At 36.8% G+C, this 16,239-nt stretch overlaps 1 protein-coding gene across 2 annotated transcripts in view; it reads left to right on the top strand.

The window, feature by feature from the left end:
• Window positions 1-4,962: 4,962 nt before the first annotated feature.
• The window catches only part of pank4 (pantothenate kinase 4 (inactive)), a 130,168-nt gene continuing 118,891 nt past the window's right edge, over window positions 4,963-16,239 (top strand). For both annotated transcript variants that reach the window (XM_028807423.2, XM_028807422.2), the window contains exons 1-2: window positions 4,963-5,114; window positions 8,035-8,117. In XM_028807423.2, the coding sequence (XP_028663256.1) occupies window positions 4,997-5,114; window positions 8,035-8,117 (201 nt within the window). In that variant the 5' untranslated portion in view covers window positions 4,963-4,996. The remainder of the gene's footprint in view (window positions 5,115-8,034; window positions 8,118-16,239) is intronic.

Here is a 16,239-nt window from a genome sequence, read left to right as displayed (position 1 = left end):
AGACTTATCTTGCTTAACTGGAAAGAATCCCAGCCCACCTGTGATAAGTCAATGGATAAATGATGTTCTACACTACAGTATTTGAGATTAGAAAAAATCAAATTCTCAAATTTGAGGATCTGTTTGAAACTTTTTGAAAATACAGCAAGATAGATAGATAGATAGATAGATAGATAGATAGATAGATAGATAGATAGATAGATAGATAGATAGATAGATAGATAGATAGATAGATAGATAGATAGATAGATAGATAGATAGATAGATCTACATAGCATTTTAGAATAAGCATTTATATTAGGAAAAAGGACATTCTCCCTTTGTTGTTTTTAAAGATTTGCTCTGGCTGTTGGCTCTACTCACTCTCTTCAGTAGTTGTTGACTTCTGTTTTGTTATGTTCAACTTGTATGTAATGTTACCTTCTTCATTGTAGAAGTTAGACTTGATTGTATGGAATGTTTCTTTTTCAAGTAAAATGAAAAAAAAATGTAAAATCAAAATCACATATTGAAGTTTAAAGCTTCTGTAGACAAGCTCCACTGTTCACAGATGCAGGTCCAATACTATATGCTCACATACTTATATATCATTCATGGCAGATCAGGCAGGATTTCTGGTACAGAGGCAGAAGTGACGTTAATCATCTTCCTGGCCATCCTAATTTCTATGGGCAGAAGAGGAGACATTATCACCAACAGTGTCACCTCACATACTGAAGTTGCATTGCATACCTACAATAGAGCCCAAAAGCACACACTCTCCCCCCCTTTACACATATGTGACTGAAAGAAGAAATGGCTACACTGAAATTGCACAGACCAATGTGCATGTTAAACGCGTGACAATGAATTTTATACAGCACCTATACAAACATTTTTAAAAAGAAATGAATGAAAGGTATATTTACTAGCATGATTAAAAAGAAACAACTGTTCTTTATCAAGAGTGCTTTGAATGTAATAACAGTAGAGTACAGTGAAATTCTGATTTGGTCTATCCTACACACATCACCACTCTCTGGAGCCATAAAAGACAAATTTATTAAAACAATTATTTAAATTTTATTTAATATGAAATAGAAATCAGCTTACCTGATATACCCTGTCTCAACTCCTAGTTCCTGAAATCTTGTGGAGAAACCCTAAAAAAAAAAAAAATTCAATAATCAAAAGAGAAGTCTGAGGTCAGACAGATTTTATGTTATATGGTAATTTCACAGAAAAGGAGAAAATTAAAAGTGAATTCAAAGCGTATGCAGTGTCAAACATATTCTCAGCCCTTGCAGCACTTCACATTGAATTGGATTTGACAGCGAAGCTTGTACCAGGGGATATCATTAAAGTGGATGTAAACAGAAGAGATGTCTAGTTGTGCATTGAAAAAGGTAAGCAGAGTTTGTTAATACATAGTTCTTAGGCTATACATTGATAACATTAAAACCACTGAGAGGTGAAGTGAGCAACTTTAATTATCTTGTTACAATGACACCTGTCAGGGGGTAAAATATATTAGGCAGTAAGTGAGAAGTCCTTTCATGAAGAGGATATGTTGGAAGAATGAAAAATGGGCATGTTTAAGGATCTGAGTGACTTTGACAAGGGACAAATTGTGATGGCTATATGACTGGGTCAGAGCATCTCCAAAACAGCAGATTGTATGGAATGTTCCGGGTATACAGTTGTTAGTATTGACCAATAGGGGTCCAAGGAAGGACAACTGGTGTACCAGAGACAGGGTCATAGGTGCCCAAAGCTACTTGAAGTACATGTGGAGGGAAGGCTAGCTGGTCTCATCCTACAGAAGAGCAACTGTAGCACAAGCTGCCAAGACACATAATGCTGGCCATGAGAGAAAAGTGTCAGAACACACAATGCATTGTCACTAGCTGCATATGAGGCTGCGTAGGCACAGGCCAGTCAGAATGCCCATGCTGACCCATGTCCACCTCCGAAAGTACCTGCAACGGGCATGTTATCATCAGTACTGGTCCATGACACAATGGAAGAAGGTGGCTTGGTCTCATGAATCATATTTTCTTTTATATCATGGGAGAAGTGCATCATTTACCTTGGGAAGAGATGATAGCAGGATGAACTATAGGAAGAAAGCAAGCTGGTGGAGGCAGTGTTAACCTCTGGGCAATGTTCTGCTGTGAAACCTTGGTCTTGGCTTTAAGATGGATATTACTTTGACTCTAAACCACCTACCTAAAGATTGTTTCATGACAGCTGTGTTCCCTGAATGCAGTGGTCTCATTCAGCAGGGTAATGGACCCTGTCACACTGCAAAAAATTGTTCAGGAATGGTTTGAAGAACATGACTGTGACTGTGGGGTCCTGCTCGACGCTCCCTCTTCCAGGTTTGGGAGCCCTCGCACCCAACACTGTCGGTAATGGAACCGGATGAGCAGGTCTGATGGAGGGACAAATCAAACGGAGCAAGGGGATGGTACAAAAAATGGCAAGTGCTTTTATTACGAAAATAGTGCAGTTTTCAAAGTGTTCTAATAAATAATCCATAAAAAGGGTAAAAATTCCAAAGTTTAAAACAAGGCTAAAAACACAAGAGTAAAAACCTGCAGCAGTCACTGGGGGCCACATCAGCCAAACACACCTTCTTCCCAGTCTCTCCAGGTGACCCAAGACTTGCTCAGCTGAAGAGAATCCAGCTGCCATGGTCCTCACAGTACCGACCCGAGTCTTGGCTGCCTCTGCCAGCGTCTGCCAAACCGCTCGGGGTCGGTTGTCCTCCAGTCTTCCTTCTCACATATGCAGTCATCCCTCGGATCCCTAGGGCGGGCTCCTCCTCGATCGAACCCACTCTTCCACATTGTCAGTGAACACGAATTGCTCCACACAGGATCCCTGACTGTTCTGACGTCTCTCTTTAAGCTGGCTTGTCCACTCTCTTTCACCCCGATGATACACTCACACTCTTTAAGTTTCTTCGTTTCTTTTTTTCTGTCTTTTCCTTTTTTCCTCCCGATCTCCTGTGCAGGCCCGGCTCAGTGACGTACCGCATGAAGCCGATTAAGCAACTGAGAACGATTGCACCCTCACGCACAGGTGCGACTCACCCCAATAACCCAATAAGCTTCCCGCGACAACACAATCGCGCCCACGGAGACTGACACGGCCAAATGGATTATTTAAAAACCGGCCTCTCGTTCAGAGCCGCAGACCTGCTACATCACAATGACAAAGAGTTCAAGATGTTGATCTGGCCTCCAAATTCACCAGATCTCAGCCCAATCGAGCATCTGTGGGATGTGCTGGAAAAACAGTCCTATTCATGGTGCTTCCACCTCTTAACTTACAGGACTTATACAGGACTTAAAGGATTTGTTGATAACATCTTGGTGCCAGATAGAATGGGACATCTTCAATTGGTCAGAGTTGTTGTAGCAGCACGAGTGGGACCTGCACAATTTTAGGGCAGGTGGTTTTAATGTTTTGGCTCAATGTGAATGGTTTATGTGCTCTAAACTTGTTAATGGAGTTCTATAAAATAGGCGGTTGGTTGCAATCAGTTCAGTTTGCTTGGATGCACCTGATGGCTCAAGAGATTTCATATTGATGTATAATTTTCCTTCTTTTTTTATTTTAATGTGGGCCGCCCCAAATTTTGATGCCTTGCTACGCATATGTTCATCATTTTAAACTAATAATGATTAGTTATTAGTTTAATTTAGTTAGACTACTCGTCCTCTGCTTCTGTTAATTTCTTAAACAATGGAGATTGATTATAATAAACTGATTGTTAGCAACTTGGGTAATATTCAAAGTGAATCGATTCTTCGTGCACATTTTCACTGAAACATTCTATTGCATTCCGAAACTCTACAAAAACCAGGCACATAAAATAGGTGAAGGCTCCCGAGAGAGAAGTCTGGTGAGAAGTCGTCAGAGAGCTAACATCATGCTTTAGTTGGATTTTAATGACCCCTAGTGGTTTACACTCAACATTAAAGGAAGTGCTCCATGAGTCACAGCTCTTTGAGTTATGTAAATATGTTGCAACGCCGACATATTACTATTTATTAATATGCAATATGCAGCAAATGCTGATTTAAAAAAATAAAGATGTATTATATACAGTTGCTTTGTATATTTATATGGTCTGAATATTTCTCTAAAGGAAATAATGTTCTGCCAGAAGCAAGTTAAATGATTTCTTTTTGCCCACAGTTTATTTTTTTCTTCTGTGTTATCTTATGAATGGGTTCCACAATAACCCAGCATCCCATCCTGGGTTGGTTCTTGTCTTGTGTACTAGGATACGGAAATTTCATCAAACAACTCTGCAAACAGAATTAAGCATGGAAGATAGGAAGAAGATTTCTGGGCATTTTTTAATCATTTGTTAATAAAATACAATCATTATAAGTATAAATGGACACTATGAACAAAGTAATATGCAATATTGTAATAACAAGAAAAGTAAACTTTTAAAATTACTATTTAAGATTATATGTGGGCGGTCCAGTGGTAGCACAGCTGTCTGATAGTAAGGAGACTGAGATCTGTGTCTTAGGTGCTCATTGCATGGAACTTGCAAGTTCTTCCTGTTTACTCCCACTGTCCAAAGACATCCTGGTCAGGTGAATTGACTTTGCTGTATTGGCCTATGTGTGTTCACCCTAAGGTGGTCTGTCACCCTGTCCAGGTGTTATTCCTGCCTTTTCTGATGACTACTGGGATCTGCCCTGATTAACCGAGTTAGGAAAATGGACAGATAGTAGATTAAATGTCAGTGATTGTGTATTTTCCTTTTTAGTTTGACGTATTTCTTCGTTTTGTGTATGTGTGTTGTTCACATGAATTATTTACGGCTGTTTTAAAATATCTTCAGTATGAGAAAACCTCCATATATGATACACTGTTTGATTCATCTTGAAGTCTACCTAGGAATCCAAGTGGTTTTTCCACTCCTTTTCCTTCGTGACGTCACTGAAGCTCGCTCTACGACACACACAAACACACACACACGAGGCAAATGGCGGCGTCTGGTCAGATGGAGAGAAGCAGTCACAGTATGGATAAAAGCATAATTCTGCCTCCGGATGAAATTTTTCGAAATCTCGAGAATGCCAAGAGGTTCGCTATAGACATAGGTATATATGAGCAAAATATATGGAAATGCAAATATTTACTTCTTATGTATTCGTTTTGTTTTAAATGTGTGTAACACGTCAAGGCTAAAAGTTATTGCAATGGGCCATTGTGGGAGTTAAGGAGCGGAATGGGTGGAACGGAAACTGTAGTCTTTTGTAGACTTGCGGTGTGAGTAAATAAGTGCAGAATGTGTGACTGTTGCAATACATAGCCCAGAGTTCTGTGGTCTTATAGTGTACAGCGAGTGTTTGTGGATTTTGTAGTCTGCAGCTGTGCCGTGGCAGCCTATATGCTGGTTATTGTTGTTTCCCGCATACTACATCTCCCAGAGAGCCCCTCAGAAACCGCACCGTGTCTGGATTTGAAAACAACATTGAAGTAACTAGACCCAATGCCCGACTTCAAGTGTGTTTTTACTAAGTACATATAATAAGCAATATCCCTGTGTGTTGCATTTCTCTGTTAAAATTTGAAAAACGGTTATTCGTTAACCTAGCCGCACGTTCGCAGTGAAAAGCGTATGTTATGTGCCCGTTTCACGAATGAGCAAGCGTAAATGTCAAGGCCAATGTGACAATCACTCTTTTAGTTAATTTAACTCGTTTTGCCAGATAATGAAGGTTTAGAACCTTTTATGAAGTCTACATTTAAATGTTATTGTTGTGTGCTTCTCAACGTGCTGATACGGAATTTCATAATGGAAGAAGGGGTGTTAGTCACACGCAATACAGTTTTCGTGTATCGCTGCGTACAACATATATCAATAACAAGTTCGGTAGAATGCATGCTGATTGGGCTAATTTAAATTGCTTAAAATATAGAAATACAAATTGGAACAAGAAGGGTTGCTTGTAAATTACAATGAAAACAGTCTATATTCCTGTAGGCTATATTAATGTTTGGATATTATTAATATACAGTAAACTAAACAGACGATATCTGACTATAGCTGTAGTTGAAGTATAAAATACGCCACATATGTAATTGGATTTAGCTTTGGTATACCATGCTGGTTTCCTCTGTTCTGCAAATTCTTGACTGCTATGCTACCGTTATCCTTCTGTAAGGGAGGGGAGTCTTAATTCTAATCAGTTTCTTAGCATGAAGTCCGTCAACACATGATAAGTGAGCTTCACATTAATTAGGTGGTTTACGTCAGCGTACTGTCAGCAGGAATTGCTAATAGTGTAAATTTTGATGTTCAATAAAATTAAAAATATTTTTTTTTTCAGCTGATCAGCTCTTTACATTCCTTTTTATTTTTTCTTTCATTCATTTTGTTTGTCATAATCCATTATTATTTTGTTGAAGAGTTGCTGTTTTCCAGTAAGTGCACATTTGAAAGCAGCAGATGATTAATCAGAAAAGTCTCTAGTACTTAAAAATTGTAACAAAATACAAAGAAACAAAGGAAAAATTTTATTTTTTTGTTGAGTTGCAAACCACTGTGTTTCAAAAAAAAAAAATGTTACTCTAGGGAAAAATATACTTTCAATTCAGCAAAATGAAAGCAAGAAAACTGGTTTTAAGAAAGTGGTTGGCATTAAATCCTGCTGTAAGTGCAGCTTTTACATACTGGTATTGCCCAAGTCTCTGTTAACCTGTAACACTATTGCAAGTAAACATTAATAGATGGGTCATATAAAAGCTGTGATGTCAATTTAGATTGGCGGGTATGTTATAAAGTACACCATTTATATAGTTAAGTGTATTTATCTAAAGAGGTTTACCAATCACAGTAGTGTAGCTGGTGATATATTTTTTTTTTACAATTATAGCTCTGGCAGAGTACTGGATTTGCTCAGGATCATGGTAAGGAGAGGGAGGGATCTGAAGTAGCCAAACCACTGGGATAAAGTTCATGGTCTTATCCTTCAGGCCACACTGTCTATAGTGTTGTTAATTCTTCAAAAGAATGTTTAAACACATTTTTCTTACTAGGTATTTATGATTTCATAGTTTTAAAAAGCAACACATATAAACCTTCGCTTTACTCCATGCTGGTGTATCTCCTCTGTTGGGTGTTCATATTGTTTTTATCTCCCTTGTGTGTGTTTTTTTTAACCTTCCAGCAGTATATAGACCTTCTCTCTGATTTATTAATGACTATATAGGCTCACAGTAAAACCAGATATTTTTCCAGGTCCTCCAATGCTTCCCTATAAAAAGCACGTTTAAAGTTATGTGGTGTTTTAATATTATAAATACTGTACTATTTTTAAAGTTATTTTATTACTTTTATTAGTTTTATGTTTGCTTTTTCCCCAAGTATTTACAGTTTTTTATTTGGATTTTTTTTTTGTTGAAAATTCAAAACTGTTAACAATATATTGTGGGTATCTATGTGTGAAATCATTCCAGTTGCCATTAGTGTAAGAAAATGTGCAGTAACACAGTTCTGGGTTTCAGTGTCATAGGAACATGTATATGCAGATCGCTACTGGAATCTGGAGTCTTACAGAGCCTTTTTCAACATCACAAATCTGCTCTACTTTAATTTCTGTTTTTTTTTTTCCTCTCCTCAAGAAGATGTTGCATATTAAATTTTCCCTGTACTACAATTCATTTTCAGCTTTTTTTTGCTATGGGAAGTAATTTTTTTTAGTTATTAATCTTTACAGTTGTATCTTTTCTAGCACCTCATTGGTTTTATTTTTACATTAGAGTAACTGTTTCTGTTTGCAGATTTTTTTTTTTAAAAGTTTGAGCCTGTAGAAGAGTAATAAAACATCCTTAATGTTATACAAATTTGATATGGTTGTATTTTATTGGTTTATTTAATTTACCACTGGTCCCTCTTCTTAATTAAATTCTTCCCTAAAGATACCTGAAAAATTATTTATGCGTTTAGTTGGGTGTCGTAATAATTAGTGTCATTATCAAAGTCAACATTCTTTTCTTTTTCCTCATTCACTGCAGGAGGCTCTTTGACAAAACTTGCATATTATTCTACAGTTCAACACAAAGTAGCCAAAGTACGGTCCTTTGACCACACTGGAAAGGTAAGATCACCATGTTGATAATCAAATAAACTGTCTAAATAAATAGGTCCTCAGAGTTTACTATTGACAAAGACTGGCTTTGAATTAGATACTCTTTTTCAAATTTTGATCTTTCTTGTACACCAACATCTACTGTATGTTAAAGACACAGGAATTGTCTGTGTTAATTAAGATGGCTGGAATCCACTTCTACTGGGAATGTTTAACCGACTTGGTCCATTTCAAGGTCATGGGGACCAGTGTGTGTCCTGGTAGTTTCAGGAAGAAGACAGGAAACAAGCACTAATGGGACATCATTTTCTAGTCAAATTCATTCACAACCAGACTTGTATCTACTGGGCCATTGTAGAGTCTACAGTTAACCTGTCTTGTGTTAGGCATATGACAAGGGAAAAAAAAGTGGCACATAGGGAGAATATGCTGACTCCATACAGGCCTAAGACGATAATAATTTTTTTATATATAATTAAAGGGAACATATCAATAGATATTATCTGAATGGGTGAATTGACATCCAGATTGTGTTTATTTGCTAAAACCAATAAAATTGGATCAGATTTGCTTTGTTTGCACATCTGTTATGTTCTTAATGCACAAATTACCATGTGTTCTGCATTATTTTTGATATTCTTACACTCCACACACATTTAACTGTTTTTTTTTTTTTTATCCAATAATTTGTTGTTAAGGTATTGAGAATTAGAGCAAACTTTCAGTATATTGAAGATAATTGCAAACTAACAACATTCTTTCCAAAGGTGTGAATAGAGAACATAAATCACTATCGAGGATTATGAATTTTGTACTTTCCATTAGATAAAATGAAAATGCCCTGCACATTATGTAGAGACTGTATAATATACTAGTGACACTGCCTCTGGAGTACTGAGTTCTGAGGCACCATGTAACAAAAAGGAAATAGCATCACTAGGAGCTGTACAGAAGAGCACAACCAAGTATATCCTGGGACTAAAGGACATATCCTTTTTTGATGGGCTATGGGATTTAAATGTGTTTAGTATTGATAAGTGGGGGTAGTTTGCAGACCTATACCTTTCTCAAAAGGCATCAGTAAAGTTACTCCTGAAAAATCATTCTTTTGATTAAATGAGTCATGTACTTAGTCATTAGAAATGAAAGAGAAGTGCTTTTTAACACAATGAGTTATTGAAATCTGGAACTGACTACTAACTCATGTAATTGAAACTGAAACCTTTTCAGCTTTTTAAAAACTATTTGGATTAGGTTTTATGGCAGCTTAGCCAAACTAAATTGATTAGCTGAATGGTTTCCTCTTGTTTGTTAAATTTATTATTTTCTTAGGTTCCTGCAACACCAAAGTTTGTGTTAGCAAACAACAAGCAACCAAATTTTTATACTTTTTTTCCGTTTGATTTCTAAGAATCACTTGAAAGAATGGTTATGGTTCTAGAGAATCCAAATAGGCAATTCACATCAGAGTAATTCTGGTTATTCACCTTTTTTGTCTTGCTCTAAAATGGCTGGACAAATAAAATCTCACTGGTTTCACAAAATATATTCTAAATACATCCAGCATCCACTAGTCATTGTGAACAGAGGTAAAACAAATATTCTTTCTGCAGAAACTATTGTGCTGTATCACTAAGTTTGTATTAATTATTTAATCTGTTTTGTTCTAATGAAAATATATCTGAAACATTGAAGTGTTTTGTGAAACTGGGAATTTATCTGCTCATAAATGTACGTGGCAGAATAGTGAGGATTATGTTTTTTTTTGATTTCTCCAGTGCCTTTAATGCTGTCTAGCCGTCCCTGTTAAGGGTTAAGTCCAGGGATGTTCAGGTAGATGAGCCTATAGTGTCTTGGATAAAGCACTATCTGTCCAGCAGACAGCAGTTTGTGAGCCTCAAAGACGATGACTCTGATATGGATGTGAGCAACAATGAGAGACCACAAGGAAAAAGTCCCGTCACTTTTTCTCTTTATTCTGTTCACTTCACACTGTACATATAACACCTGGTCATATCACTTCTAGAAATTCTAAGATGGTTCTTCTCTTATTGGAATTCTCAATAAGGGTGATGAAACAGAGCATAGGTGTCAGGTGGAGAACTTTGCTGCTTGGTGCAGAAAGAATAGTCTTCAGCTTAACATCAGCAAAACAAAGAACTGGTTTTTGACTTTTGCCAAAGAGGCTTTACATCCAGTCATGTTAATGACAGGTTAGACTAGTCTCAGAACACAGAGGAACTACTATATATAAGTAAGGAATGAAAAGGCTCTTTTTAGGTACCTGGGTTCTTCTCATGTGGGTAATTACATCCTTACCATCTTCTACAACTCTGTGATAGGCAGTGTGTGTGTGTGTGTGTTTTTTTTTTGTTTTTTTTTTAATTTGATATGCTGTGGTTTGCTGTGCCAGGAACATGACTCAATAGAGGCACACTGAATCAACATGCTAATTAAAAGAGCAGGCTCAGTTATGGGATGCACTCTGGACGCGAAGGAGAGACATAACTGAATGCCATTATAAACAAGGCTACACATCCTGTCCTTGACTCACTGAGTACTTTCAGCCAACAAATTGTTCAGCAGAAGTCTGTCAATAAATGCTACTGGGGCTCCTTTATACCAATGGCAATATGCCTACATAATATAACTGTGACTACTAAGTCAAAAATTTTTCTTTTTTTTAATTTTCTTTCTTTTTTGTCATTCTGCTGTGTAGTCCGAACATCGTGTGTATGCATAACTATGGATGGAGATATTGTACGTGTGGCTGTATGTTTACGTTTACACTGTACTCCCCGCCAAAAAAAAAACACTGGCTATGAATAAAAGCTTCTGGTTAATCCATTTATGCATTCGTTCATACCATCCGAGGTTTAATATTTATCAAATATATTATGGAAGAAGAAAGCTTCACTGTCTCCTTAGAATTTAAATTTAAAATGAATTGTATTGATACTAGAGGACATATTAGAACAGCAACACAGCAGTAGTGTTAGTGTATCAGAATAGTCTTTCATCCCATCAGTACAATAAATATTACAATAGGGTTACTTAGTAATAGCCAAGTGACATAACTATGACTTCTTGCATATTTCAACAATATACTGTACAGTAATCCCTCCTCCATCGCGGGGGTTGCGTTCCAGAAACACAGGAGGTTGTAGAGAGACAGGAACGTTATTCAAACACTGCAAACAAACATTTGTCTCTTTTTCAAAAGTTTAAACTGTGCTCCATGACAAGACAGAGAAGACAGTTCAGTCTCACAATTAAAAGAATGCAAACATATCTTCCTCTTCAAAGGAGCAAACAATTCAATAGGGCTGTTTGGCTTGTAAGTATGCGAAGCACCGCGGCACAAAGCTGTTGAAGGCGGCAGCTCACACCCCCTCCGTCAGGAGCAGAGAGAGAGATAGAGAGAGACAGATAAAAAAATCAATACGTGCCCTTTGAGCTTTTAAGTATGCGAAGCACCGTGCAGCATACTTAAAAGCTGCACACAGAAGGTAGAAACGTGAAGATAATCTTTCAGCATTTTTAGACGAGCGTCCGTATAGTCTAGGTGTGCAAACAGCCCCCCTGCTCACACCCCCTGCGTCAGGATCACAGATAGTCAGCGCAAGAGAGAGAGAAAGAAAAGTAAGTTGGGTAGCTTCTCAGCCATCTGCCAATAGCGTCCCTTGTATGAAATCAACTGGGCAAACCAACTGAGGAAGCATGTACCAGAAATTAAGACCCATTGTCCGCAGAAACCCGCGAAGCAGCGAAAAATCCGCGATATATATTTAAATATGCTTACATATAAAATCCGCGATGGAGTGAAGCCGCGAAAGGCGAAGTGCGATATAGCGAGGGATTACTGTATATTATTAAAACATAGCCTTTGTCCCAGAACAGTACATAATTACTTCAACATGTCTAAACAAGACACATTACAGAAGCTTTGTAAATGTTTAGTTTACCAAGATATTTCTTGCACACAGAACTATAACTATAATGCAAAACCCCTGCAGCTCTTTCTATAATCCCTTAAAATTATTTCCAGTATAGTTTGACTTGGAATGTAAATAATAATTTTAGACTTTCTTTGTATAAATTAGGACTGGGCAAGGTATAAATTTTCTGTTTTATTCAATATGTTATAAAAATCAAAATGCAAAAGCCATTATTGCCATGTTCAGTACTTTTATTTAATTCTCCACAATTTCTTCTAAACATTAAATAAAATCCACAAAATCTCCACAATACTCTTTATAAGGCCTGGTTTATACTTATTGCTCAGAACACTTGTGCGCATTTGTCATGGCTGCCACACATTCCTAGTGTTCTTTTGACATGTCATCTGAGCATGTTGTCAAAAGTTAACGTGACACATGAGCATGTTGCAGTATGCGAAGCAATGTGGTTGGTGTGTGAGTGTGTTCAGGTTTTGGAACTTAACATCAACATCTTTGTTTACTATCAACATGTGACGGCAGGCTTGCAGCTCCAGCAGATCAATCTGTGTGCTTCGATGTTTGAATGGTTTGATGCGGTGAAGCAAATCATCAAACTTGAATGCTAACATGCATATGTCTTCATGGTGCTTTTCTGCATCCATTTCTCACATATGGAATGCAAGTGTTGCATATTTCCCATCGTAATGAAGAGATACATTTAAAGGTCTTACATAAAATCTTCTGTGTTGCTGTTGGTGTTTTTTTTCCACAAGTCCAACCCCATACCCCCACCTCAACTCACAACACAGCAAAAAAAATATACTGTTTTCTCTCTGTGATGATTTCTTGCACTGCCACCTGGTGGAATCCTTCAGATGTACTTCAAGTACACGTACAAGTATGGGCAATACACTGCTTGCGTAGAAGCAGTGTCATCAGGCTCGTGTGTCATAGGTTTAAGTATATCCCTGGCCTAAGTGTGTCAGCTTTGACTCTGCCCATGTAGGCAGAGGTTGTTGCACTTGAGGCTGAGTTTAGAACAGGTAGGCTTAGTGCTGCTGTGGATGGTAGTTCAAGCAGTGCAGCATTTAAAGATGAAACGTGTTAGTCGTTTTGTTCATACCATAGGAGCGGACAAGCAGTAGGGTTGTGGGTATAAGAGCTACAATGACTATGGTATTAAAAAGTGTGTCAGTGATCAAGTAACTACACTAGCCAGTAACTCAAATACCACCAGAAGTGTGACTTTAGCACAGCATAAGGCCTCGTCTATTCATTCCATATGCTCTCCACTTCTAAAATGCAGAAATAAAAACAGCATCCTTTTTTTTCCCCTTTCTTCAATGTTTTTGTATCAGTTATGGGGTATACTGCATTACTGGCCATTTTATTCTCATACTGAGTTTGTATTTTTATTTAGTAGGTAAACTGAGCTTCCTAAAGACTATCAGAAAATCAGTTCTGAGTGAATAAGTTACAGTGTTGTCATCTCATCCCATTTACTGTTCAGTTTTCTCTTTGTTTACTTAACATATTCTGAGCCTTGCCGCTTTAAGAAACAGCAACTTGCAATGTTTTAACTGGTAACTCTTCACAAGATGTGTGCGTCAATGATCAAATATAAGTGTATAGAGAGAGTTAAAAAAAAAAAAAGTTCTAAAAGATTAGCCAGTTTACATAATGTTTATCTTCAGTTATGTATTTTCTAGCAAATCTTTCGGAACTTTAAGCATGGTATGTATCAGTGTTTTGGATACAGCATTTCTTTGTAGATAAATGCAAATTATTTTACTAATAGTACCTGTTCTGTTAATTGTTACATTTGTTGTATAATTTTGTTTCAAGAACTGCTTGATTACTTTTTCAAAACTGAGCTGTCAAAACACTGTAAAACATTGTGTAGCTGTTCTGTTTCATTTTTTAATTTTGACCACCCATACCAAAAATGTTACCAGACTGAAGTACTGAATTTCTTTTTATTTGTTAAAATGGACAATAAAAGGATTAACTATACTGTTTTCCTCTGTGTTCTATTCTGTGATGGTCTGACCAAAGTAAGAAAAGTAATGTATATGCAAATTCATAATTTGGAACCATTACAAATAATGTAAATCATGAAAAAAAAATGGCTTGAGGTGGGCAGTATACCAGTGTGACGTTGTACTATGATCTGAATTTTGTAGTAATGTTAGTACCGGGATAAGTCTGGAAATGGTGAACCACTAATAGCCTTTTCAAGACCATCGAAAGCTGAACTTCCAGAAATCCTCGAAATGCAACAGAGGATAAAAAATGTATGTCACACGTGACATTCACAACACTATTGAGTTGTGATACTCCACTTTTGCACAACCATACATAAACAGAAATTCACCTTGAATGGCAATCACATACTCCAAGACTGCAGAGTAAAATTATATTGACAGATGATGAATATAAGCAAAACACAAATCATTTTACAAACTTCTATCTAGCATTGGCCCCACCTCCCAAATCCAAACACACAAATTTCAAAGAGCTAATTACAAATATATAATGTCATCAGAAATAGACATTATATATTTGTAAAAAGATGTTGATGGAATGTACGAATAATGGAAGGCACCAGCAACAACAGGAAATTCAAGCATTGCAGTAAACAACCAATAACCTGAAGTGACATCACCAAGTCCATGTCTTCAATTAATGGTTTCGCTTCCACGAGAATTTGCAGTGGTTCGTTCCTTGTTCTTCGTTCATGCATGATCCTGAAACAGAATCTACCAGCCATTGCTATTCTGCTAATGAATCTGGATGATATGCGTCTCTTGATCATCACTTTTTTTTTTTTTTTTTTTTTTTACTGTCTCCAGTTAATGCTGCTTCATATCCTGTTCCCCATTTTCAGTCTAACAACTCACCCCTCCCTCTCTTTTACCATTGTACCTCACCGTAGAATAAGGCTTAAAATATTATACAAATATATCTTCACTAAATTCAGTTATGCATGTTTGAATTGGTGGAATTGTGCAAGGTTTGCAAATTTCATTACAAATTGTATTACCAAAAGTAGAATTATTATAAAGTTGACTGATTGACATGCTTGTGCATCTGTATGAAGTCCATTTGGAGTGCATGCTGTTTTTTTCTTTCAGAAAGAAGATATACCACAGCAAACTGAAATTCACTGCTTGAACAGAGCATGTGTACTATGAAGCTTTAAGTGTACTTTTCACCTTGCAGCGCACTGGAGTTATACTCTCCTAACCAAGCTTGTTTTCTTTCCTTAGCTCCAGTAGTGCAGAGACTACTGAACAAAGTAATAAATCTTTTTAATGGCTAGAACAGAAAAAATATTTTGGAGAGCAGCATAAAAGTAAACAGAACTGAGGCTGATAATAACAGTTTTTTTTTTTTTAAGGTGTGCTATTATATCTTAATTACAAGGGTCCTTAGTTATTTGGAATTAGCTTGCTTTCAGAGTTTCCAATAATATCCAAGAAATATTACTTTTCAATTTATGTTGTTGTGTTGTGGTGGCTAAAGCTGGAATCACCACTAACCTTTTAAAACATTCAAAAACTTTGTGTGTGTGTGAATATGAAGAAGCTTTTAAGAACGCAACAGCCAATGCAACAGCAGTACTCGACTTAAAACATCAAAGTGCAGCCTACAAACATTTGTTGATCAAAGCATAATTTTCAGCTGGCAAACTGAATGATAGAACGAGCAAACATTAGAGGGCTATAACGCACAATTGCCCAGTAACGCATTTATTCAGACTATACATAAAGAAGACTTCAGAAAGTTGATTTGAACCTTGGACCCAAGATACAAGATAGAGAGCTGTAAATAATTTGGTCAAATGTGTATACCAAAACACCATACAAAATGTCATTATGAACAAAATAAGTAACACTACATTCCTTTTCTCCAATGACGGACTTAATCATGAAGCCGGACCATTTTGCCATACTTTCCAAACAGTAAGCCTAACTATTCACTCTGTTAACTACAACTGAAACCGAAAAACAGAAGCCTTCAGAATTCTTCATAAATTACTCACAACAGAGAAATAATTGCTGGAGATCTAAGGGAAGTTTTTTTGTTTTATAATTGTATGATAGCTTACAGTAGAATGATCATCATTCGAATGTTGAAGATGTTTTGGACACAAACTACAGTATACATTGCTATTGGTAAATTTAAGT

The sequence above is a fragment of the Erpetoichthys calabaricus genome, chromosome 8 (genome assembly GCF_900747795.2).
Source record: "Erpetoichthys calabaricus chromosome 8, fErpCal1.3, whole genome shotgun sequence".
NCBI classification, from domain to species: domain Eukaryota; kingdom Metazoa; phylum Chordata; class Cladistia; order Polypteriformes; family Polypteridae; genus Erpetoichthys; species Erpetoichthys calabaricus.
Note: the sequence above shows the minus strand (reverse complement) of the source record. Positions and strands in the feature narration are given on the sequence as shown.